Here is a 24,758-nt window from a genome sequence, read left to right as displayed (position 1 = left end):
TTTTTTCCTCATTGTTGATTATTTATTACATTAGAAAAAACTCCATTAACAGTTTTACAAATGTCATAAAACTGTATCAAATCACTTTGATGTGTCTATGCTTAATACAATGCTGTAGAAATTTTAGATGTCCAAGCAGTTTAGGTTCACTAAAACATTCCATTACACTCAGTTCCCATTTCATTCTTTGCATTATTATACTTTTACTACTGGCCATGAAATGACCTTTTAAACAATAAATGTACAGTTAATACATTTCTAGAAAAATCATCTTTTCACATATAGGTTTTACAAGGAACCATATCAGCTTTAATTCTTGAAGAGACTGATATTTTTAAAAGAACATATTACATATTACATATTACTGTTTGACTTACCGTTATTTTATTAAATTACAACGTATCAGATTGTTTTTTATACCTGAGGAAGGTCAGTTGGACTGAAACACTGTGGTTTAATAAAATAACAGTGAGCAAGACATTTGTTGTTAATTCAGAGCTTTTTTAATCTAAATGAACATATCTAAAACAAGCTCTCATAGACACAGAATAACATGAGAACTGGGACAGCTTTGCACCCATTAATTTTCCAGTACTAAATGAGTTTACATGTATTTTTTTGCATATCTTTATTCATAGAAAATAAAAACAGATTTTGGTTTTATGCAAAGCACCTGAGTAGAAAGTGAGTCATGTGGGTATAGACATGTTGATTGGCAGTGCCAGCGAGCCCATGATCCTTGTCTGTGTACCACTGAAAGAAGAAAGGATTATATGTATGACTGTTTCATGACATTGGTCCCGCAATTGTCTGTTGCATTTCCCAAGTTGCTCACCATGGCCTCAAAGTCCACCTGCTCCTCAACCAGAGCTTCTGAGATCTCTGCTGCCTGCTGGAAATGGACATTGTCTAGAAAAACAAACCGAACAATAAGGCAGGGATCCGTTTAAAGGTAACATAGTGGTCACCATGGCCATTACTTTTGTCAGTGCTGATCAAGATGCAAGTGTTGGATCTATTTATTTTACATCAGTCTGTATGAATTTGTTGATAATGACGAGTGCTGGTATACTAATGGATTTTCTGCAATAGTATTGGCATTAGACCAAAGACTCAATTTAAAAAAGATGAAAAAAAGTGTGCTTTACCAACCACATGTACAAATTCAAATTAGTCTAGAACATTTCACTTCAGTTTTCCGTAACCATATTAAATTCGTTGCACTTTTCCAACATCAGGAGATGGCTATGAGGAATGCATCTAAAACCTCCTGTTTGAAAAGGCAGGGCTGCAAATGTATTCTGTCACAGCGAGTGAAAAATAAACTCTCACACTTACTGTTATTATGTTTTATAGGCTTATGTTGCCCCCCAAAATTATAAAATAATAAACAGACACAAACATAGAGGCCCTGTGTTGCTCACCATCGGCTGTTCCATGAACAAGAAGATACTGCACTGAATGGAAATTCCTGGCCCTGGCAGTTACTGTTGTGTTCTGCACACAGTCAGATTTAATTTTTATGCGTCAACAAAGACAATCGCACAGCTGAGAACAAAGGACAGAGAACTTGATATTCCTGGCTGTGAAACTTACATCGTAGGCTTCAGAATTCTGTGAAGGCAATATCATGTAACGCTCTGTGTAGATGGAATCTGGTACAAATAGACAGATAGTTGCAGATGTTATTATTTCATATCATTAATGGGATTGTAAAAAGTGACAACAAAAGAAATACCATAATAGCGCCATTTGGAGACTGGAGCAACTGCCATTCCACACTTGAAAACTCCACTGCCAGATCCCAAGACCATGGATGTGACATATCCTCCGTAGGACTGTGGAATATAAAAAACTCATTACTGCAGATCATCTCTTGTCTTAAGCACATGCCAAACACATTGACTTGTGAGTGAAACATTAACTTGCACTAAAACATTCTCAATGTGTTTAACCTTTGTGGCGTTTTTGTTTAACACTAAGTCTTCACTACTTACCCATCCCCAGATAGCAACTCTGTCTTTGTCAATGAATCCCATTTTGATGAATTCCCTTGAAAAAAAAGATATGAATTTGATATGGATTAGGGGATGACAAGAACTTCTGCTGATCATTGCCATCTTTGACTCATGATATTTCCGCTACACTAAGTTTCTCTCTAAATGGGAGTCACAGAAACAAGTAAAATCCAGTTTTATCAAACTTGCTAGGGCAAAGAAGGAACCTGTTTGTTTGAGATGCACTGATTTGTCTAAACTCCTCCTCACTTTCCTTACCTGGCTGCTGTTATCTGATCTTCCACCTCTTTGGTTCCCAGGCTTTTGTAAATTTCATACATTAACTTGTCGCCCTGGTAACCGCTCCCTCTTCCGTCAAAGCTAGCAACAATGATTTTCTCAGTGCTTGCCAGATAGGTGGACCAGTTTACCCTGTAGACGTAGTTTACTTTCTGACTGCATGGACCTGCGTACCTGGAACATCAAGCACATTCAGAATGAGTTTTCTTGGCCCTCCTTTAAAAAGTCTTTTCTTTTTCTTTTTTAAATGAACTCTTACACATCGATCAGTAAAGGGTACTTCTTGGACTCATCAAAGCCTGGAGGCAAAATCATCTGGTACCAGAGATCTGTCAAAATATGAACATAAAAAAAGAGTAGTAGGTATAAGACATGTAGTAAAATAAATAATGCAACAATGTAAAAATAATATTTTCATGCTGGTCAGAATCATGCAGGTCAGAATTGAACCCATGCCACTGCATTTCAGCCATGGAGCATATGAATGCCTGCTCAACCAGAGAGCTACATTATTTTTTTCATAATTGCTTTTTTCATGACAGTTTTCCTATGGGCCACATTCAGGGAAGGTTTACCTGCTTAAACCTTCTATCATGCAAGCTAATGTCCTCTATGTTGACTGGTATTTGGACATCCACTGCTTTTTAGTTAAAATGCCAAATTATTCTTTTTGTTTTTAGTTTGTTTCCAAATCAGTATCTACCCATCCATCCATTCTCTTCCGTTTATACTTAGCAGAGTTGCGGGGGGTGGGGGGCTGGAGTCTATCCCAGCTACCATAGGGTGACCCTCGACAGATTGCCAGTCTGTTGCAGGGCTAACCCATGCAAACACAGAGAGAACATACAAACTCTACACAGAAATGCCCTGGAAAAGATTGTGGCCTCGGGATTTTCTGGCTGTGAAGCAACAGTGCTAACCACTACTACTACTATGAATGCTACTACACGTGTAACCCCAGTGGAAGGGGTTACACAAAGAGGATGTGGGACCCATGGAATCTTCGATACCCAGCATCCAAACTGACGGCGAAACAACTAGTAGCTCAGTGTTCCAACATTCGGAAGAAGGAACGGCTATCACAGGTGGAGATCAATGAGGTACAACAGAAATGCTACGGCAAGGGGGAGCCAGGATGATAGGTCAGGGGGAGATATCATCACCCCCACCTGAGATTGGGTACCAAGCCCCAAATATGATGGAACAAAGGGTGTTGAGTGCGAGAGCAGCTGACCTAGCCAGTTACCAAGACTATGTGAAGTACCTTGAAGGTCTACTAAAAGATGTGAATGCAGCAACAATCCCTACTGCAACCATCAACAAAACCAACCAGCTGATATACACCATGAAATGAGTGATCATGGAGATCCATGGCTACAAGATGATGGAGAAGGAGACTAGACGCCAAGATCACGGTAGCACGGAGGGAAGTTAGCCAACTGTTGGAACTGCAGAAAGGTGCAATGAAGAAAGGGTTGCCTAATAAATATAGCAGGCGGCCCCTACCTGAGGCCATGGAAACTACCAAGCAAAGACTCACAGACACTTGAAGAGATGCTGGCCAAAGGAGGCGATAGAAGCCACTGAAATCAAGATCAGGAAGCTCGCGACCATGCCTGGAGGGTTTCACCCCAAGTCCAGCACCCTGAGGCTGTATGCTAAGTGGAAGGAAGGAGGTTGGGAACAAGTGAGTGTCAGTACCACAGTCCAGGATGAGACAACAAACATCCACAAGTACATCAGGAAGATGGCTCCAACCGACTGCATGCTCACTGAATACCTCAGGTAGCAGAAACCCAAGAAAGAGGAGCAAGAGGAGGAACCATCATGTAAGGACAAGCCCCTGCATGGTATGTACCAGCGGTAGATAGAGGAGGTGGCTGACATCCAGAAATCCTACCAGTGGCTGGAAAAAGCTGGACTGAAAGACAGCACAGAAGCACTAATCATGGCAGCACAGGAACAAGCCCTGAGCACAATATCCATAGAGGCTGGGGTCTATCACACCAGACAAGATCCCAGGTGCAGGCTGTGCAAAGATGCTCCTGAGACGAGCCAGCACATAACAGCAGGGTGCAAGATGCTAGCACGCAGGGGATACATGGAATGCCATATCCAAGTGGCTGGCACAGTATACAGAAACATCTGTGCAGAATATGGCCTGGAAGCCCCGAGGTCAAAATGGGAGGCGCCCCGTAGGGTGGTGAAGAATGACAAAACTAAGATCCTGTGGGACAAGATACAGACGGACAAAATGGCGGTGGCTAACCAACTGGACATAGTAGTGGTGGACAAGCAGAGGAAGACGGCTGTAGTGATAGAGGTAGCGATACCGAATGACAGCAACATCAGGAAGAAGGAAGACGAGAAACTGGAGAAGTACCAAGGGCTCAGAGAAGAGCTTGAGAACATGTGGAGGGTGAAGGTAACAGTGGTAATTGCAGCGCTTGGTGCAGTGACCCCCAAGCTAGGCAAGTGGCTCCAGCAGATCCCAGGACCAACATCTGAGATCTGTTTCCAACATTAAAAAAACATAGTAGATTTGTAATTGACCAAGATACTCTAATGAAAGGGATTTTAATAATTTTATTTCATGTTTAAAAACATCTACAGTGTAGTGGGGTTGAGGTTTAAAATGGGCACAGCCAACTGCATATGCTTCAAGATTATGCTTATACGTTGCCATTGACGAAATATTCTGGCAATCTAATAGTGTAAAAAAACAAAAGCTTTCTGCAAGGTCTTTGTTTATTATTGCTATTGGATTATCATTAGAGAGTATAGTCAAAAATGTTATTAGCTCAAAATGAAACTGATGGGGAAATTCTTAAAGGAAAAATTATTGTTTCTGCATTCACTCACTGTATTCGCCCAATTTGATGGTGCCTCGACGCATGGTTGGCATTTGAATACCAGATATCATGCTCACAAATTCTTTGTTGTCTTCCAAAACTTTTTGCTCTACAAATGTACAAATACAAGAAAGTTATTAGAATACTTTTTTTTCTGAACTGCAGAACCACTTGCATACTGTAGCTTACCTCTGTTGTTTATGTTATCCATGAGAGAGTAGAAAGGAGTGCCAGGACCTTTGAGTAAGGAATATGATGATATAATTAACTCAAATTATCTAAAAAATCTAGAGGGAATAAGAGGTAGGTTTTTACGCATCAAGAAGAAAATAAAACTGACCACTGCAGCTCATACGGTAATAGGAGGCATTGTGGCTGAAGTAAGCGGAGTTATACTGACAGTTTTCACGTAGATTACACGTCAGACACTTGGTTTCTTGTTGTGTCCACCTAAAACACATAAAAATGGCCACATAGCAAGTCTTATTGAATTTCTTAATGAAGGATAAAGGATAAAACATCAAAATCAATATTCTTACTTGTAAACGTTTCTTCCTCCTGGCTTGCCACCCTCTTCATTACTTGAAAAATATCTGAGGAGTAATCGGTAAGAATGAGTGAGGCAGGAGTATTAAGAATGTAGCAAAGTAGGAATAAAGCTTGAAGGACACTAGGTATAGAGACTTTGGAGACTCAGTGGCAATCAGACAACACCAAAACCTACATGGCCCCATGTAAAAAAGTGATTGCCCCCTAAACCTAATAACTGGTTTGGCCACCCTTATCAGCAAAAACTGCAATCAAGCATTTGCGATAATTGGCAGTGAGTCTTTTACAGCACTTTGGAGGAATTTTGGCCCACTCATCTTTGTAGAATTGTTATAATTCAGCCACACTGGAGGGTTTTCAGACATGAACCACCTTTTTAAGGTCACGCCACAGCATCTCAATCTGATTCAGGTCAGGACTTTGACTAGGCCACTCCAAAGTCTTCATTTTGTTTTTCCTTCAAAGGTGAACTTGCAGGTGTGTTTTGGATCAATGTCCTGCTACAGAACCCAAGTGTCTTAGAGATCATCAACAGCCGGGCTTGGGACCATCCTTGGCGGTCCCAAGCCCGGCTGTGACAGGAGGAGGGTGGTCACCCTGCCGAAGCAACCAGAACCGACCAGTCAGGGAAACTAGGCTCGAAACCAATGGAATCTCAACGATCAGCTTTATCAACCAATGCTACTGCATCTGGGGCAGCCGATGCGCCAGCGCTGGGGACCCAGGGCACTGGTGGGAAATGGACTACTGGCCATCAACTCCATCGACTCATGCCCAAGACACCGATCAACGTCGCAGCATGGAATGTCAGAACTGGTCATCATGTTGGGCAGAAGGAGATCATCGCCCGTGAACTTTCGAAACTCAACGCCTTGATAACGGCCCTATCAGAACTTTGGCTGACTGGATCTGGCACTGTCGCCGTTGAAGTGCCGGCCATGGACGAGAAGATGACATTGTATTACTCGGGTGGCGACAAAAGAGAAGCCGGAGTGGGCTTCATGGTGCACCATCGGTTCTCTGTGAGTGTCGTCATCTTCCAACCTATATCCGACCACATTGCCATCCTAACTGTCGACGGTATGATCAATCTACACGTCATCGCGGCCTACGCGCCGACCGAAACGAACTCCGACGCGTCCAAAGATGAATTCTATGATCGCCTGCAAGATGTCCTGGACTCCCTACTTCAAACCACCATGATCATGATCACCGGTGACATGAAGGGCCACGTCGGCATCGACCGCACTGGCTGGGAATCGACAATGGGAAAGTTCGGCCATGGAGAAATGAACGACAACGGACTACGATTGATGTCATTCGCCACCGCCAACAAACTGGTCCTCGGGAACACACTATTCCAACACTCGCTCAAGCACCATCTGACATGGCGCAACCCAAGAGGAAACGACTCGGCGCTACTCGACTACATGCTCATCAACACCCAGTTCCAATCGTCCTTGCAAGATGTCAGGGCTATGCGCGGACCCGACTGCAGCTCTGATCACTATCTCGTCCACGCCTGAGTGCGTCTAAAGCTCCAACGAGCGAAGAAGCTGACACCCAAACCGCCCAGGTTGGACTGGCGTCACCTCAACAACAACGACCGTCGTCAAGAATTCCAGATCGCATTATCGAACCGCTTCGCCCTCCCCCAACGTCGCACACAACCGTGGATCTTAGACAAGTCTCTCGACCTGGTTGTTGAATGCAAGAAGGCACTGTGTCACTGCGGAACTTGAAAATGCGGCCGAACAACAAGACTACAGGGTGCTGTACCAGACCATACGTAGTCTCAGTGGCAAGTGCAAGATGACAAATGATAACCAGATAAATCAGAAAGGCTGACGGCTCGTTTGTAAAGTCAACTGCAGAGCGCCTGCAACGGTGGAAAGAATTCTTCGACAAACTCTACAATCACGATCCATCCCAAGGTCTGGCCGCAGCGCCGCCCATCATCGACCCTCCTGCGGCGCCGATGTCCGATGCAGAACCAATGGTAGAAGAAGTCAAACACGCCATCCACTCGCTCAAGAACAACAAGGCCGTTGGCCTTGATCATGTGGTGGCAGAAGCCCTCAAAGCTGGAGGAGAAGCCCTTGCCATACGTCTACACTCGTTATTCAAACTGATCTGGACGTCGAATGTGGTACCATCAAGATGGAAGAAGGCGGCTGTCATACCCATCCTAAAGAAAGGCGACAATCGAGAATGCAAGAACTACCGGGGCATCAGTTTACTCTCCATCGTCGGCAAGGTCCTCATGAAAATAATTCAGTCGCACCTTCAAAAGCATCGTGAGATGACCAGCCGGGAAGAACAGGCCGAGTTCCGACCCAGACAAGGCTGCAGCTACCAGATCTTCACCCTACGTCGACTGATGGAGGAACGGATCCAATGCGGACGCCGAACAGTCATCATCTTCATCGATTTCAAGTCTGCGTTTGATTGCATCGACTGGCCGGCCTTGTGGAGAGCTTTGGCAGCTGAACATATACCCGCGAAGATCATCGAGCTACTACGAATCGCCTACGATGGCTCGACCAGCCAGGTACGCATTCTTGACGAAGTGTCCGAAGAATTCCCCATCATGACTGGGGTCCGGCAGGGCGATGTGGTGTCGCTGCTGTTGTTCAACATCGTCATCGATGCGATAATGCGCAAGGCATTCGAGGGCCGCTGCGGAGTCCAAGCCTCGACCGACTGATTTATCACTGATCTAATGTTCGCCTTCGATAGCGCCGTTTTTGCCGAAGACGACTCTGACTGAAGACGACATCCTCTATGAGATCGCCCGGCATTCCAAACCATACGGCCTCAAGATCAACACCGAGAAGACCAAAGTCCTGACAACCGACGGCTCATCAGCGATCGTCCACCTCGAAGGTGTGCAGATTGAACAAGTCCAACAATTCAAATATCTGGGGTCCCTCGTCAAGGAGAAGAAAGTGGCATCATCAGCGGAGATACGCTGCAGAATTGGGCAGGCGGCGGCAGCGTTTGCTTCCCTGCGCTGGTGCGTCTGGAAGAACAGCAACATCTCACTGACGACAGATCCGCCTTTACCGAACCCTGATCCTGCCCATTCTACTCTACCGCGTGGAGACGTGGACGATGCTCAAACACGACCTGAGCAAGCTCGAAGTTTTCCAAATGCATTGCCTTCAATGCATTCTCTGCGTTTCCCTTTGCGACCGCCATTCGAATGACACCATCCTCACCAGCTGCGGCAGCCAACTGACGATCGGCGACCTAATCCAGACTCCGATGGTTTGGCAGCGTTTGTCGAATGGACCCGAGCCGCTACCCCATAGCCTACTCTGGTTGACCCGCCCCACCGATTGGAGGGTGCAGCGAAATGCACCAAAGAAGACATGGACGAAACAAATCGAGGATGATTTGAAGGCCTGCCGACTCGACCTCGAGCAGGCAAGAACCATCGCCTTAGATCGAAAAGCGTGGAAGATCATCGTTGGTCAAGCAAGACATCCTGCGGCACCTACAGCAGCGTACTAGTTGCGAGGCCGACCATCACCGCCAGACACCCACTAAGGACACGAGAGAGATGGAGTCCTGCACTTGGGTCCTCACTCTGCTTGCCACACAGCTAGCTGATGACCAAAAACAAAATTTGAAGACACTGTGTGCATCTATTACTTTAACTGCAAGCAATTCACTTAATAGATTGGGGATGTCAAACTCATTTTACATTGCAGGCCACATACAGCTCACTTTGATCTTAAGTAGGTCAGACCAATAAAACTACATGATAAATGAGCAAAATTACAGAAAAAGTTGTGGGTAAAAACAGCAACTTTTCTGATATTTAACTGTTTGTTATTTAATTGTTGGTGGTGGCAGTATTGGCACTGGTGATGATGATAGTGGTGGTGGGGAAGGGGGTGTCTGTATCAATAGGAAATGCTGCAAAACTTGTGAAAAGACAGTTAAAACTTCAGTGCACTCTTAAAATTTCTAAAGCTGTTCAGTGGGCCGGATTTAGTCTGTGGCAGGTCGATCCTGGACCCCGGGCATTATGTTTGACAACCCTGTAGGAGATGATTTGACTTACACACTATCTGTTGTGACCTTCAAAATGTCAATAACTTCCCATTTTCCAGAAGTGATGGCTGTAGCGTTGCCCTGCATGAATGCAGAATATGTGTGGGAGGTTAACATGTTACAAAAAATGATTCATAAAGATTCATAAAGGATATTGTGCAAGACAAAAGAAAGACTAGCCAGCAAAAATATTTCAGTACTCATACACCCACCCCAACCACATGATGGATGTGCTTGTATTGTTCAGTGTCACTCATGAGCAGGTAATAGCTGTTCTTATCTGCGGCAAAAACTGGTTCTGATGGAGAAAACTAAGGAACAAGCATGTTATTATTTATTCTTTAATGCCTTTTCTGTGCAATTCATTCAAGTCAGCACACATTTAATTTTAATTTTAATTTTATTTCAGTGCCCTGAAATAAATGGTTTTAACCTCCTAAGACCCGAACTCTTCCATGGCATGCATTTTTAATTTCTCTTTGATATTTGGGCTGTTTGGGACCCGATGAATGTAAAAACAAAGAGTCACCAGATTTATTTATTTTTACCCAATTTTTGTTTCTAAGAAAAATGAGAGCCACGTATGAAGACATTCGTTTTAAATTTTGATAAAACAGAGGCAGTATAATGTCCTCGTAAGTGGATATCAGGCCCTTGTGGAGCTAAATTTGGTATTTTGGTCTAGACAACCCAAAATGTGATGTCCACATATGTGGACGCCAGGTCCTAGGAGGTTAAGCAAATGTTATTCAACAGTCTACTGAGTGTTTCTGCAGCATTGTCTGCTGACAGTGAATTAGTCAGAGCAACAGCGTGACTCACTTTGATGTAAGCACAATACTCGCCATTGTGGGAGTGAGTCTTTCCATGGAATTTATTACATTAAAACATTTACATATTTAATACCTATTTAACATTTAACAGTGTAGTGACCATACCCGTCCAATCCAGCCAGTGCTCGTCACCTCCAGATGCTGTGAAAAGATGTTAAAACTTGTGTTTATTGTCGCTCTAAACTACAGTTTAGAGTATAATACACCAGCCTTATCGGCTCAGCAGCTTTAAACCCAGAGAGCACAAAGAGACATTGTGACAGGGAACTGAATTTTGAAACTCTTTAGCCAACAAATTAGGAAAATCACTAAATGGCAGGGTTGCTCTTTCACATTTTTACATAAATGGAAATAATTAGCAGCCCTGTAGCTAAGTGGAATTCCACAAGAAACTCTGCTGCACTAAGTTAACACTTTTGACTAGGTTTTGTCAAGGTTTGCATGAAGATATTCCAGAATAGATTTTTAGATCTTTAAAAGTTTATTTTATCCACAGGCATGAATGTATTACACTGCAGCATTCATGACTGTATTTAGTATATAAGCCTGGTCTACAGAAAGTATTTTTAGACTAGATTTTTTCCTTATAAGACTAGGGATATAGGATGGAAGATGCATTCTAGCCCTTGTATTATGTTGAAAAAAAATCACATTGATTATGTTGTGGGTCAAAATGACCCGCACTGTGTAAATCCACTCAGAATTGTCAAAAAACTGCAATAAAACAATAGCAACTTTATTTTCCATTAGAAAAACATTTAGAACACAGACATACAACACAGTTTGAATTACCATAACTCTTTTTAAGAACAATTTAGTAAAAGTTTTCCCTTCTTTACAAACACATTTCTTTTTAACTTGCCCGATTTTTTCAGTTTTTCAGTGTTCAACATTTTCAATTTTGTCCACATGATGGACAGAATGTAACTGTGTGCTTTCTACAGATGTACTTTTTGCATTTCTCACAAACAGTGCTTGTTTTAATGTCTTCTCGTGAGGGACAGACCTGGCATCTTTTCCGTTGCTTTATACCTGGTTCCACTGAATCCACTGCAGATTGGTTGGATGGTGCACACTTGACCTTTTCAATGACAGCTGCTGCTGCTGGGGATCGAGCTGGTCTGACTCGCATCTGGATCTTGGGAGTGACAAGACTTTTTCCCAGTTCTTCCAGGAAAAGGCAACGTCGGTACAATTTACCCGCATTCCAATGTTGGTTGATTTCAGTCCACAGGACATAGGCATTGTAAGCAGACACATCCAAAATATTGTAGAAAATTACCAAGGGCCAACGAGCTGTCTTGCGCTGGCAGCTGTATGTCGCTGTGACTTTGTCAAGATTGTCTACTCCTCCTTTGGTGGAGCTGTAGTCTAGGATCATTTGTGGTTGTGGTTTGTCATCTCTTGTGCTCAGAGATGCATCTGTGTGCATTGTGCTCATGACAAGAACATTCTTGTTTTTCTTTGGGCAGTATGAAACAACTGTTGCTTTCTCAGTGAAAACAAATAATGAGGAATGCAGAGATCTTCCCTGCATCTTCAAAATTTCACTGGGAAGTTCTGGCTTATTTCTTCTGATTGTTCCCAACATAGTCAGCTTTCTCTTCTGAAGTTCCTCTCCAAGCCAGTAGGATGTAAAGAAATTGTCACAGGTGATGTTATGCCCTTGCAGCCCTTCACTCATCTGCAGCACCACATGCATCCCCTGATTCTTCTCAGATGCTCCTCCAGGTAACTTTCCAGTGTACACTTGCATATTCCATGCATAGCTAGATTTTGCATCACAGGCTGCCCATATTTTGATGCCATACTTGGCCGGCTTGTTGGGCATATACTGTCGGAAAGGACAGCGACCCCTGAATGGGACAAGGCGCTCATCAACAGTAACGTGGGGACCAGGGTTGTACAACAAAGGTAGAATTTCCACGCATTTATCCCATACATCTCTGATTGCAGCAAGTTTGTCTCTTTCACGTCGACCAGCTCTGGTTTCATGGTTGTCAAATCTGATCACACGAGATATCTTGAGAAATGTCTCCAAAGACATTGTTGCTCGAAAGATTGGCCTTCCATTCTCTTCATTCCATAGACTTGCAGTTGCCTCTCCCTTGGACCTGTATACTCCAGCTAATATCAGAATTCCAATATAAGCATGCAAGTCAGTCTGATCCAGTGGCTTCCACTTCTCTTGAAATACACGCCTCCCTTCCAGGTTAGTCATGTCCAGTATGATCCTTTCTATTGGAGGGGATATGAAGAGTTGAAATGCTGATTGAATATCATCAACTCGTGTGATGGCAAATCTTGTAGGACTAAGAGTCATTTTGATGACATTAGAAGATGACAGCCTGCCTTGACTTCGGTGTGGTGATAATGACCATTTTATATTACCATCTTTAGATGTCCATGTCTCCTCTATGGATGATGATTGCTGCATTCCTTGGTTTTCATTTGATGTAGAGATGGCGGCACACTCTCCCTCAGAATCCTCCTCCTCGTCTGAAAATTGGCAGTCTGGATCATCAATAACATTGTCCTCGGCCTCTGAAAGATCCTCAGTCTCTGAAACATCTTCTTCTTCATCACTATCCCAGTTGAAAAGCAGTGATAAAGCTTCTTCAGTCGTCAACCTCCTGGAGCTCATTTTTGGTGTGTTGAAATGACATGAGAACAGTGACAAGAATAGGGGAGAGAAAGTTTCTTGCATACACACCTGGGTCTGAATGTATATTCAGAAGCAGTCAAAACAAAGTACATCAAAGGGAAATGTTTATTTTGGATCTGAACAACTTTTTACTTACATAAAAGTGTGTGGGTCAAAATGACCCGCAACATCATCTTTGTATACAAACACTGCAGAGACATTCCAGGACACATCAAAGTGTCCATATTTTACACACCAGTTCATGACCCCAGATAAGGAAAAGTCATAAGGTTTCATGAAGAAAAAGAAAGGATGACCAGTACTTTGGTCAACACAAAAACTGGAATGGGTCAAATTGACCCTTAACATAATAAGAAGGCTAGATCATATTCTACTTCAGTTGTGCAAATTTCCAGTGGATTTGACATACGTAACTATTGAGCTCCAAGTTATTTAGAGTAAATCTAGGGATGTATTGAACAAATAGTCTTTTGCTCATACTTTAGATAAAAAGATCAATTTTTTATGTGATTTAACATGAAGCATGTCAAAAAACTCTAGTCTCAGTCAACAAAGTCTTAGTGGTTTTCACAAAGTTATGGACTCAAAGGTAGGAAAAAAGTACTGGTTTATACATTTTTGTTTTACCTCATAAGTATTCCATGTGAATCCATTAAAGTTGTAGATCTGAATGATGAGATGGTTTTGTACTCTCTTTAGCCACTGGACAGCTAGACGCTCATCAGTCACCCAGGTTACAGTAGACAAGTAGTGCTCACTGAAGTGAAACAAAAAGAACAGTTAAAGTTCAACATTTTGTTTTTACTTTTTGTGGAAGAAATTATATATTAGAAAGTGTTAGATTACACTGAGCCAAATGAGTCCTGAACAACAACTTCAGAGATTTTTGTTGCATTGTCAGTGTCCACAACAAATAGCTTCACTGTGGGATTGGGAGTACCTGGCTGCAAAGACAAAAGAATATAAGATAATAGACAAAAGCCAACACTGATTACTGATGTATGTCTTAAACAAAACAGCAAATGTGCTACCTTTGGATATGGAATAGAAACAGTGCTGGGGTACTGGTTTTCACCATACCACGAGTACTCAATAGTGCGGACCCCAGTGTCATTAAACTCAGCGTAAGCCAAGTTCTTTCCTCCAGGTGACCACCAGAGACCTTGGTTAGATGAGAACATTTCCTCTGAAAGGATGAACGTATGAAGCTGTGTTAGAAGATCTTTTACAGCTTATGGTGTAGTAAAGCAGCAGCATGGTTACATGTTTTCACAGTACTTGGCTATGAGCAGACTATTGTGTGATTATTGTCCAAAAAAGAGTATTTTATATATGTATATATATATATATATATATTTGTGCGTGTGTGTGTGTGTGTGAGTTTTTTGTACTTCTTGAAATGTGACTGTAAAAACACAAACATTCTAAATGGATGGGAACATTTGAGGCTTACTGCTGTTTTAGAAAATCTAAGACAGAAAGGAAATGACTGATATTATAGTGTAAAAATATTTTTTAAAGTACAGACATATTGGGAAAACATCCTTCATATGCATTCTACTGAAAACAATACCCCAGTAAGTAGCCAAAATCATCAATTACATTATAATAAAATACATTCATATGTAAATATAGTTTAATAAAATATCATTCAAACCAGAAGGGCACTCGGTCTAAGACCATACCACTACAGTGCTCAAAGACCAGCGTTGCTCCTTTGCCCTTGCTCTGCATTTTCACTTCATTAATAATTAAAAAAATGTGACAATAAAAAACAGAGACTGCTCACCTTCAAAGTAAAAATCTCTCCTTTTCAAATGTGTTGGTCTCAGCAGTAAGGCACAACTTCTACTTTAAAGATGAATGTTCTACATTTCTGGTCTTTGTTATAGTTTAATACTGCTCGGTGGTTGGTTACAGACTGTTTGCTAACAAGTTTGTATCTTCCACTGCAAACTACTATATAGGTAGTTGCAACAATATGCTAGCAATCAAGCAATCAAAACAATCGCAAGGAGGTTGTTGGTGCAGCAACCTATTTAGACCTGAATTCAAATGTCTGTATCAGGATATGTATAGAGTTGATCAGGCTCTTTTCCTAGAGACCCAGGACACAGCTACTTGTGTAACAGTAACAAGCAAGTTTCCTCATGCAAACACTGAATGTAAATGAGTCATATATCTTCCACTTACCCTCATACACCCAGTCTGGGATTCCATTTAAAATCTTATTTTCCTTGCCATTGAATGTGACTTGTTGTGATGGAGAGTTGGGGCTGGTCTTTATATACACATTATTGTTCCAAACAAAGGCCTAGAAATACAAATAAACAAAAGTCAAGAGACAAAACCCACCAAACTTCTGTGCAAACCAGTTTGTCTATCTATCTATCTATCTATCTATCTATCTATCTATCTATCTATCTAGTATATATATTAGTTTAGCTATTATTGAAAACTTTTCCATGAATCACCACTTGTAGTGGTGGAGGGTTTGTGTGTCCCAGTGATCCTAGGGGCTATTTGTCAGGGGCTTTTAGCCCCTGGTAGGGTCTCAAAAGTAAATTGGTCCTGGATGAGGGGCCAGTTATGAGCCTTACAAGGAGTAACAAACTAAAAGGGACCAGGCCTGGGGGGGGGGGGGGGGCTTGAGGGTGACTGCCTCGTGGTTGGGCCTTAGACCATCGGGCTCAGTTAGGCACAGCCTGAAGAGGAGACGATGGTCCCACCCTATGTAGGTAGTATGTATGTAAGTAATTGAACTGCTAAGTTCCAGTCTGGAGCCTTCATCTGTGAGACGTGAGGAGAAGGGGTAAGTATTCTTGTATCCTCTCAGATTGCTGCCAGTACATTGGAGTTTTTGCTAATAGACTGTGCATTGCTTCCCTGTGTCTTCGGGTCTGCAAGCTGGAGTTATGTACCAAAGAACAGTTCAGAGTACCCAGCCTTGGAGGACTCACTGAGGGGGGTGCTAAATGGTGCTTGATCTGGGGACCCCTTCGTCCTACTAAAAGACTTCGGTTGGGCAATGACAGTGAGACCTGAAGGGGCGTGACTGGTCTGAACCTGAGTAATGTTCTGTTATTTGACTTCTGTGCAAACCAGTTTGTTGATAATTAACATCTCATCATGGTCATCTTTGTGTTCATACCTAAATTTTAAAGCAAAAATTGTATGTGTGTCGTCATTAGGACAGAAATTTGTATTGTTCTGCACCGCTGAGGGTGACAAAAAGTGGTTGCAAGTTGGTTGGTGCTTGTCATGGTGGTAAACCCCAAACTTGAAGGTGGACACTGGAGGTGAAGGGAGCCATCAAGCTAACAAAGGACTCCTATCTGGTTTGGCTAGCCTGTGGGAGGCAGCTGATGGATATCAGCAGGCCAAGCAGAATGGAACTTGGGCAGTGGCTGAAGCAAAAACTCCAGTGTGGGAGAAGTTTGGTAAGGCCATGGAAAAAGACTTTTGGTCTGCCACAAAGCAATTCTGGCAAACTGTCAGGCGACTCAGGAGGGGAAAGCAGTGCTCTACTCACATGGTGTATAGCGCAGGTGGGGTGCTGTTGACATCAACTGATGATAATGATGACCTAACCCTTTGCTACAAGCCATTTGGTCCGTGGTGAGAGCTTGGTCTCTGGCATTAACTCGTTTCCAGTGGATGTTGGACTCTGCCAGAACTTCCCTTTGTCACCGATTCTGTTTGTAATTTTTATAATAATAATGGATTGCATTTATATAGCGCTTTTCTAGACACCCAAAACGCTTTACAATTCCACTATTCATTCACTCTCACATTCACACACTGGTGGAGGCAAGCTACAGTTGTAACCACAGCTGCCCTGGGGCAGACAGACAGAAGCGAGGCTGCCATATCGCGCCATCGGCCCCTCTGGCCAACACCAGTAGGCGGTAGGTTAAAGTGTCTTGCCCAAGGACACAAAAACCAGGGCAGAGAGAGCAGGGGGATCGAACCGGCAACCTTCCAGTTACAGATGAGCTTCCCAATCCCTTGAGCCACGGTCGGTTATGGGCAGAATATCTAGGCTGAGCCAAGAGGTGGAAAGCTTTTACTTTATTGCCTTCAGAATTTCAACTCTGCTTTTTGCAGATGATGTGGCTTCATTGGGTGGTGTCCTCCACCTCACACTACAGTGGTTCACAGCCAAGTGTGAAGCGGCAGGAATGAGAATCAGCACCTCCGAGTCTGACGCCATGGTCTTCAACCAGAAAAGACATCCCTGACCCACCACATAGAGGATTTTAAGTATCTCTGGGCTTGTTCTCGGGGAGTGGGAGACTGACAGGCAGATTGGGGCCAGTGATGCAGATGCTGCACGAGTCTATTGTGGTGAAACGAGAGCCCAAAATGGATGGATGGGAGGACTTGGAAAAGGTTGTACATGATAATCTTTCACCCACTTCAAAACAGAAGTGTCATTCAAAATTAAGCCTGCAATCACCTGTCTTTCCCTGAACTTACCAGTTTGTTCCCTTCAGGGGCCCAGGCAAAGTACTGGACTTTATCAGGAATGTCAGAGGGTGTGATAAATGTGCTGAAACAGATTTAAGCATAAATTTTACGAGGTGCCTGTAGCTGGAGTTGTGAATTATGTTGGTGATATAAATATATATTTAAATAAAGGAAGCCAAAACCTTCTTTGTAGTTGAAAAAAAAAAGTTACTCACTCTGACTCCCGGTCATAAAGTGAATATGAAGCTGTAAATGAATGTCTCCACAGCTAATGGGACAAAAACAAAGTAAGGTAGTTTATCACTTAAAAACTTTGAATATAAATCAGTTTAGAAATGAATCAGATGTGAATAAAGGTACTTTACCTTGGAGTAGTTGCTCATGAATGCAACGTATCGGCGGTCAGCAGATAGCTGGTAATCATAGGCATTTTTGTCCATCTGTTTGTTGAACAGAGAGATTGTAAGAGTTTCATAGACACCCCCTCAAAGTCTTGCATACAAACAACACAACATCTGTATGGAAGCTGTGTGCTATAAGCTTTAAAAGAAGGCTATGGAGGCACATGAGGAGGATGTCTTACAAATCTGTCTTTGCTCAAGAAGTCTGATATCTTGTCTGTGGCGACATCATAGAGGAACACTGAGCCTTCTGACATATGCAGATATTCATGATCTATGGTGGAAGATGGGAAAGATGAAAGTACACCCATGAATATTCTACGTACAAGGGAGAATGCGTGTTAAAGAAGAGAGTTACTAAATGATAACATGTTTAATTTCTGTATTCTGTCTGGTGTCAGTTTTTTTTTCAGAGGTTTTTTTTTTTTAATGATCTTTTATTAGGTACTATGGCAGATTTATGAAGTTGAACAACTGATTACTGTGATAAAAGGCAGTTGACACAGTCATATAGATCACAATCTCAATATGGACCAAAGTTTTCTCATGATTGTTAAATTGAAAAAACTGCTGCTACTACTTTATGGAAATGAACTTTAACTCAGTGTCATCATGCCCCACACTTTTATTTTATTTTTTTTATACATCACCCACCAGAAATCCACCTCATGTTGTAGGACTTGGGTTTCAGTGAGCTGTTGAAGACGTCCTCAAGGGTGAAAGATCTAATGCTCGCCTCGTCGTTCTTTTCTGAAACACGTGTTTGGAAAAGTTAGGAGCTGCCAAGGACTTGAAGATCACATGTTACAGATATAATCTCTCTCTCTCTCTACCCCCCCCCGACACACACACACACACACACACACACACACACACACACACACACACATTATGATGACCAGCAATAAGAGAAGCTAAGAGCTGTAGAGGCTGTAACTGATAACGGCAAGTGGGATGTCACTTACGTTAATGTGTAATAATAATCAAAATTGTCATAGTGTGTGCTGAATGGGTTTGGATTTAAAGGTATGCATATGGGGTATCAGAGAAACGTCATTAAGACTTTAATCACACTTATAAATGTCACTTTGGTCGTTTCTTAGATGGCAACGTGACTCCTGATGAGCTGATGTTTTCTTTCAGTGTTTTTAGAGAAGTGTTATGTGACAACGGTCCAAACAACGCGCAATGACGCGCGCGTAAAATACTTTCTGACAAATGTGTTACGGTGAAGCAGAGATGATGCCAGTGTGTGAAGCATTTAATAGCAAAGACTCACCATTAAGAAATATAGCCGTGGGGACCGCTATCAAAACGACGACCACAGCTGCCCCAAAAATTCCGAGGAGCACCTTGGCAATGGAAACCTGTTCGAAGGGACAAAAGTCAGAAAGTGCAAAAAGTTCCGTGTAAAGCATTCCATACGCATAACAACGACGTGTGAGTATTAACAAACCACCACCAACCATTGTTTCTGGCCGTAAAGTCAAGTATACAACCGATATCGCTCCAAATCACAACTTCATCGATCCAGTGCCACATGCGCAGAGAGCAACAAAGTTATGTGGCACACTTGGTTTGTTGTTAAATATTATCTCAGCCCAAGTTTCAAAGGTGGGACAGAAAATGTCCAGCGGAGTAAAGTTCGTCAGGTTTTATGATGCACAACAGTTTTGAGGAAGTATGTGCTGTTTATCAAGCTGTTCCCCAATTTGTCCGCTATTCAGAAGATTTCCAGCTTTTCCTCTCATTCAGCATGTGGAGCAAAATGCCATTTCACTTAAATATAAGAACATTTCTTGTGTCTGTAAACACTCTTTGTTTTGTTCAAGGCTGCAATTAGCAGTTTAGTCTGTTAGTCTGTTTTGCAATTGCCTGAAATGACAAAATTAAGGTCTTGTTTAATTAGTTATTTTCCTGCTCATACAGACAGAGAAAAATATCCTTGTTAGACAGGGAAATCTGCCAGGAAAAAATGAAAAAACGGATTAATGGTTTCCAACTATGACTGAACAGAGTGTAGAAATAAATACTAAATAACGTCATTTTACCTCCCAGTACCTGGCCTCACATATGTGGACATCACATTTTGGGTTGTCTAGACCAAAATACAAAATTTTGCTCTATAGGGCCCAAAATCCACTTACGAGGACAGTATACTGCCACTGTTCTATCGAAATTTAAAACAAATGTCCTCATATCTTATACCTTCATCAGGTCCCAATCAGCCCAAATAGCAAAGAGAAATTAAAAATGCATGGCATGAAAGAGTTCGGGTCTTAGGAGGTTAAAGAAAACTGATTATTTTCATATATTATAAACTACAAAAGATGATCATATAGCACCCAATATATATTAATTCCTGCAATTGTGTTATGAAACACGATTTAATACTGTGAAGACTATTTTAAAAAAAAAAAGAAGCTTAAACCAAAATGTACTTGTCAGAAAAACAGAGCATCCTTATTACATGTCAAAATCTATTAAAACTATTTCACTGGCTTTGATAGCCAGATAGCCACCATTGCTATCACTGGCTATGTTGCTATTGTGGCTAACTCAGTCAAGCTGATTTGTAGTATTTTATATGCAGTGTCATTATAATGTCCTGAGAGTTCATTCATAAAAGTCAAACAAACACAAGCTATTCATATTGAACCACCATCCTGTATGACAAGGAATAACTTTTTGTCAGCTCACATATTGCACTGCATATGCTGTCCACCACTTTACATGACTGTCAAAATTATGTCTTAGATGCATGCACCATATAGTAGTCCCTTCTGTAGTGCATGGTAAGAGTCCCCCTATGCAATGCAATAAATAGGGAGGAATGGAAAAGTTATAAAGAAAGTGATTTTACATTCTCTGCTCAGATGTATTTGTCTAACAGCTGTACAAATTACAAATAACACTATCTCTCTCTCTCTCCCTCTCTCTCTCTCTCTCTATATATATACACACATATATATATATGTGTATATACATATGTATACATATATATATATATATATATATGTGTGTGTGTGTGTGTGTGTGTGTGTGTGTTTTCAGTCAGTGTGACTCTCAGAAATACAAGTTTAGGTTTTTTTAGACATTTTGTCCACTGACTGTGCAAGTCTTTCTCTTTGCACATGACACTGACCAGTCTGAAAATGCTAAGAGCCCATTAAAGGCTTAACAAATAAAAAAGCTGTGCCTTTATGAGGAATAGACATCATATTCTGCACTTATTTCCCTCATACCGGACATCCTCAGCAAACAAATAGACAGTGGATGTCTTCCCTAATGCAGCATGGCTTGTTTGAAGAGTGTTACTTCACAGATGCCTCCATTTAGCTGACACTCAGCCTGACTAAAATCGTTTATAGGTGTCACTTTATACGCATTTGGTCTTATTGGACAGATATAGCTTTGACGTATGAAGGCAGAGAGTGAGGAAAGAAAACAAGACAGATATAGAGCAAAGTTTGAACCGCTGGTCATCTGAATCTATGTACAGTTGTGTACTGGTGGATTTATAATCTAATGCAGGATTTTGATATATGGAAATATTGCGTTAATAAGCGTTGTATAGAGCGCTTTGAGTACTCCGGGAGAGTAGAAAAGCGCTATATAAGAATCAGTCCATTTACCATTTACCAAATATTGCAATGTCTTAACATAATGACCATGTTTCAGTTTAAAGAAAAGTGAATAAAAACAGAGAAAACAGGAAGTCTTTAACGTAAGATAAACACTGTCACCCAGTCAGATTATTTTTTCAACTCTCTTTCAACTCTGCACTGTGTTAAGGAAAAATTTGTTATACAGTGGATGAGACATTTCTTTGGAGGGTTATTGTGCTTGACTGTAACCATCCTTCTAATAAAAGTGTGCCGTCTCAGAGATAAAGTGAGAAGCTGGGTCTTGACTTCAACAAATTCTTGGCTTCAGGTTGAATAGCCTTGAAATTTAGGAGTTGTTTGGAGGAACTGTGAGGAAATCACCGCTGTTGGAAATGAGCCAGTGAACATTTTGTACACATCCTCATAGCACTGACATATCAATTTAATGTATCAGCTCATTTCAAAACTATTTCCACCACTCACACACAGATACTTCAGATGGTGCACTATAATTACTAATGTTGTTTTGCAATACCAATTTGTATTTCAGTTTGAAGCTATAAACACTATATATGGATAAAAGACTGGGTACTGATAAACTGATAGATCATATAAATGTTTTACTGCTGTAAGTCCTGTAACTAATTGTATTTACTATTACATATGCACAATATATATGTACTGCTCAAAGAAATGGAACCAAACAAAAAATAAATCAAAGGTAAATCAGATAAATCAAACAGTGGATCTTGGTGAGTGAACTATACAAAATGAAAATCTTTAACATACATGTGAGTTAGTAGTGTAGTGTAGGGAGCCGTTGGCCACATCCTCCAATGTACTTGTATGCACTGCTAGCAATATCTGGGCATTTCTGGGTTAGAACAGGGATGAGGGAACTCCAGGGCTTGAGGCCCGATGTCCTGCAGGTTTTAGATGTGTCCTTGATCCAACACAGCTGATTTAAATGGCTAAATTACCTCCTCGACATGTCTTGAAGTTCTCCCGAGGCCTGGTGATGAACTAATCATTTGATTCAGGTGTGTTGACCCAGGTTGATATCTAAAACCTGCAGGACACCGGCACTAGAGCCCTGGGGTTGGACACCCCTGGTTTAGAGCATCAATGAGCTCATCAATGAGTATCACCCTGACAGTTTAGTCAGAAACATGCACAGGTAGCCTAGTGGAGGTCATTTTGTAGGACTCTGGTAGTGCTACTCTTGTTCTTCCTCACACAAAGGAAAAAATACTGGTCCTGGTGTTGAGTTGATGCCTGCCCCAGCCTATGTACACTCTTAAGACTGTGCAGCGAGATGCAGCAAACCTTCTAGTACCAGTATTTATTGATGTGCTGTACTGGAAACGCTGGACTACCTCTGAACCTAAATGGGCTTTAGGCACCAGTAGTGACAATGACACTGGCAAAAAGCAAAGTTAGAGAAACGTCAGTCAGAAAGGCCTCTCCAGTGTACTTATTGTCATGTTCATTTGGACCAAAGGAAGTGATGTAATTTTACAATGAATTGTTGCAGAATGTCACTTTGTGGTAAAATAGTTCAAAAAAAACTTGAGGAACTATATTCACATGAATAACTGAACACAACACAACATTATGAAATTACGGCTGGATCGTGCAGTTTGAAGCACCAGTGTTACAGTTTTATCCACTGCCATGTTTCTTTATTTGAACTATATTTGGATAATCACACTAAAATATAACTAAAAATTAAAATACAGTTAATAATAGCATAAAACCAAGTTAAGACCCAATAAAATATAATGAAAGAAAACAAAAAAAAAAAGTATCAGTAAGAGTTTCCACAGAAAGACCTAACAAAAGAGTGATCATTTGGTTCTGAGCTTGTGATTGAAGACAGCGAGGAGCAGTATTTTTTAAAGAGAAATTGAGATAAATAGTCTGGAGCCGTTGAGCTGATGTGGCATTCTTGGAGCAGACAGAAACTGATCGCTGTAGGAGGCTCCATGATTCCAGATTCTGACAGTCAGGCACCTGATTGTTAGAATTTGGAAACACTGCAGAGAGGATTGGCTAAGTTTTTCATGGGCACAACCCACAAATGCATTTTCCTCACAAGTATGGCAGGAATTCCAACAGTAATAAATTTATTGCTAAGAAACGTTGCTACAACAAAGAAGTAAGTGACCAAACACAAATTCCCTTAGTTTTTATGCTAGGTGTGTGTGTGTGTGTGTGTGTGTAGACAGAGTGACATTATTCTTTCAAATCCGTGCATCTAGATTTTATCACAGCATATTTACCTTCATAGCAGCCAGTGTGTGTCCTCGAGAACCTACAGCACTCTCAGACACTCACTGATTTCGGTGTTTGGCTCTGAGTGTTGGTATTTCCCTGTTATGATAAAGTGGGACCTCCCACCCCAGATGTTGGTTCTGTTAAGATACCACTCCACACTAAGCCATGGAGGTAAAGTAGAGGAAGTAATGTCTTTTGCACTGTCTTTTGCTCTCACAGTTCTCTAGCAGCCTCAGATATTTTGCTTTTCATTTGAATTACTTTTACTGAAGTTTTACTGAAGAATGAAATGCAGTGAAGGCTGCTCACTTTTACAGATGTGAATTTTCATCTTCTACTTGTTGATATTTTCAGCTTCCTGTCTTGATTAGATTATACATATTCTTGAGATAGCGTTTTAGGTAAAGCTACTTTTGACTCCTTTACTCAAAAGGGATCGCGAGAGCAGGTAGCTATACATAAATGATTTGGCAGGTTATTTATGCTGGATCAGCAGACAATTAAGAATAAATAAATAAACTTAATTTAAATGTATCTTAATGTGGATTTTTCTTACTTGTAATTTTATGCGTTTCATTTTTATTTAAAGACCTTTAAATTCTTGAAATTATGTAAATAAATAGTGTAAAGCGCTTCTTGATTACACGAGCAGAACCAAGGTTTCCACAGCACAACCTAGTGGTGAATTACAACATTGTAGGACAGCAAAGCTAAGAGCATTTTGGCGGTCCTTTTAAAAATCCC

The 24,758-nt window shown here is 41.5% G+C and overlaps 2 protein-coding genes across 3 annotated transcripts; both read right to left on the bottom strand.

Annotated features, from left to right (window-relative positions):
• Positions 1 to 24,040, bottom strand: LOC100705023 (dipeptidyl peptidase 4). 2 transcript variants are annotated; one of them, XM_025903202.1, is made up of 26 exons: positions 24,020 to 24,040; positions 19,409 to 19,496; positions 18,784 to 18,879; positions 18,312 to 18,403; positions 18,094 to 18,168; positions 17,944 to 17,996; positions 17,738 to 17,810; positions 15,452 to 15,572; positions 14,290 to 14,444; positions 14,105 to 14,202; positions 13,886 to 14,015; positions 10,699 to 10,734; positions 9,973 to 10,071; positions 9,771 to 9,841; positions 5,689 to 5,742; positions 5,490 to 5,599; positions 5,339 to 5,386; positions 5,160 to 5,258; positions 2,557 to 2,626; positions 2,277 to 2,471; positions 1,998 to 2,052; positions 1,739 to 1,838; positions 1,597 to 1,655; positions 1,425 to 1,497; positions 836 to 909; positions 1 to 753 (listed from the first exon to the last, which is right to left on the bottom strand). In XM_025903202.1, exons 1-26 carry the CDS (start codon positions 24,023 to 24,025, stop codon positions 661 to 663), a joined length of 2,223 nt encoding a protein of 740 aa, XP_025758987.1. In that variant the 5' UTR covers positions 24,026 to 24,040; the 3' UTR covers positions 1 to 660. The 2 variants fall into 2 exon arrangements, with proteins under 2 accessions (XP_025758987.1, XP_005465306.1); XM_005465249.4 differs by lacking the exon at positions 24,020 to 24,040 and adding an exon at positions 19,596 to 19,791.
• On the bottom strand, positions 10,741 to 13,876 carry LOC106097288 (piggyBac transposable element-derived protein 4). The gene is made up of 2 exons (XM_019352137.2): positions 12,985 to 13,876; positions 10,741 to 12,831 (listed from the first exon to the last, which is right to left on the bottom strand). Exons 1-2 carry the CDS (start codon positions 13,298 to 13,300, stop codon positions 11,489 to 11,491), a joined length of 1,659 nt encoding a protein of 552 aa, XP_019207682.1. The 5' UTR covers positions 13,301 to 13,876; the 3' UTR covers positions 10,741 to 11,488.
• Positions 24,041 to 24,758: the final 718 nt, after the last annotated feature.

This window comes from Oreochromis niloticus, linkage group LG23 (assembly GCF_001858045.2).
Source record: "Oreochromis niloticus isolate F11D_XX linkage group LG23, O_niloticus_UMD_NMBU, whole genome shotgun sequence".
NCBI classification, from domain to species: domain Eukaryota; kingdom Metazoa; phylum Chordata; class Actinopteri; order Cichliformes; family Cichlidae; genus Oreochromis; species Oreochromis niloticus.
This window is presented reverse-complemented; position numbering and strand designations above follow the sequence as displayed.

What these genes read in the sequence shown, in the direction of transcription:
- LOC106097288 (XM_019352137.2), bottom strand. Translation starts at nt 13,300, where the DNA reads ATGCAAGAAACTTTCTCTCCCCTATTCTTGTCACTGTTCTCATGTCAT. An exon ending in GACATGGACATCTAAAGATG is followed by an intron (nt 12,832 to 12,984) that starts GTAATATAAAAT and finishes CCCCTCCAATAG; the next exon opens with AAAGGATCATACTGGACATG.
- LOC100705023 (XM_025903202.1), bottom strand. An exon ending in CAACATGAGGTGGATTTCTG is followed by an intron (nt 18,404 to 18,783) that starts GTGGGTGATGTA and finishes CTTCCACCATAG; the next exon opens with ATCATGAATATCTGCATATG. An exon ending in CATCAAATTGGGCGAATACA is followed by an intron (nt 2,627 to 5,159) that starts GTGAGTGAATGC and finishes ATATTTTGACAG; the next exon opens with ATCTCTGGTACCAGATGATT.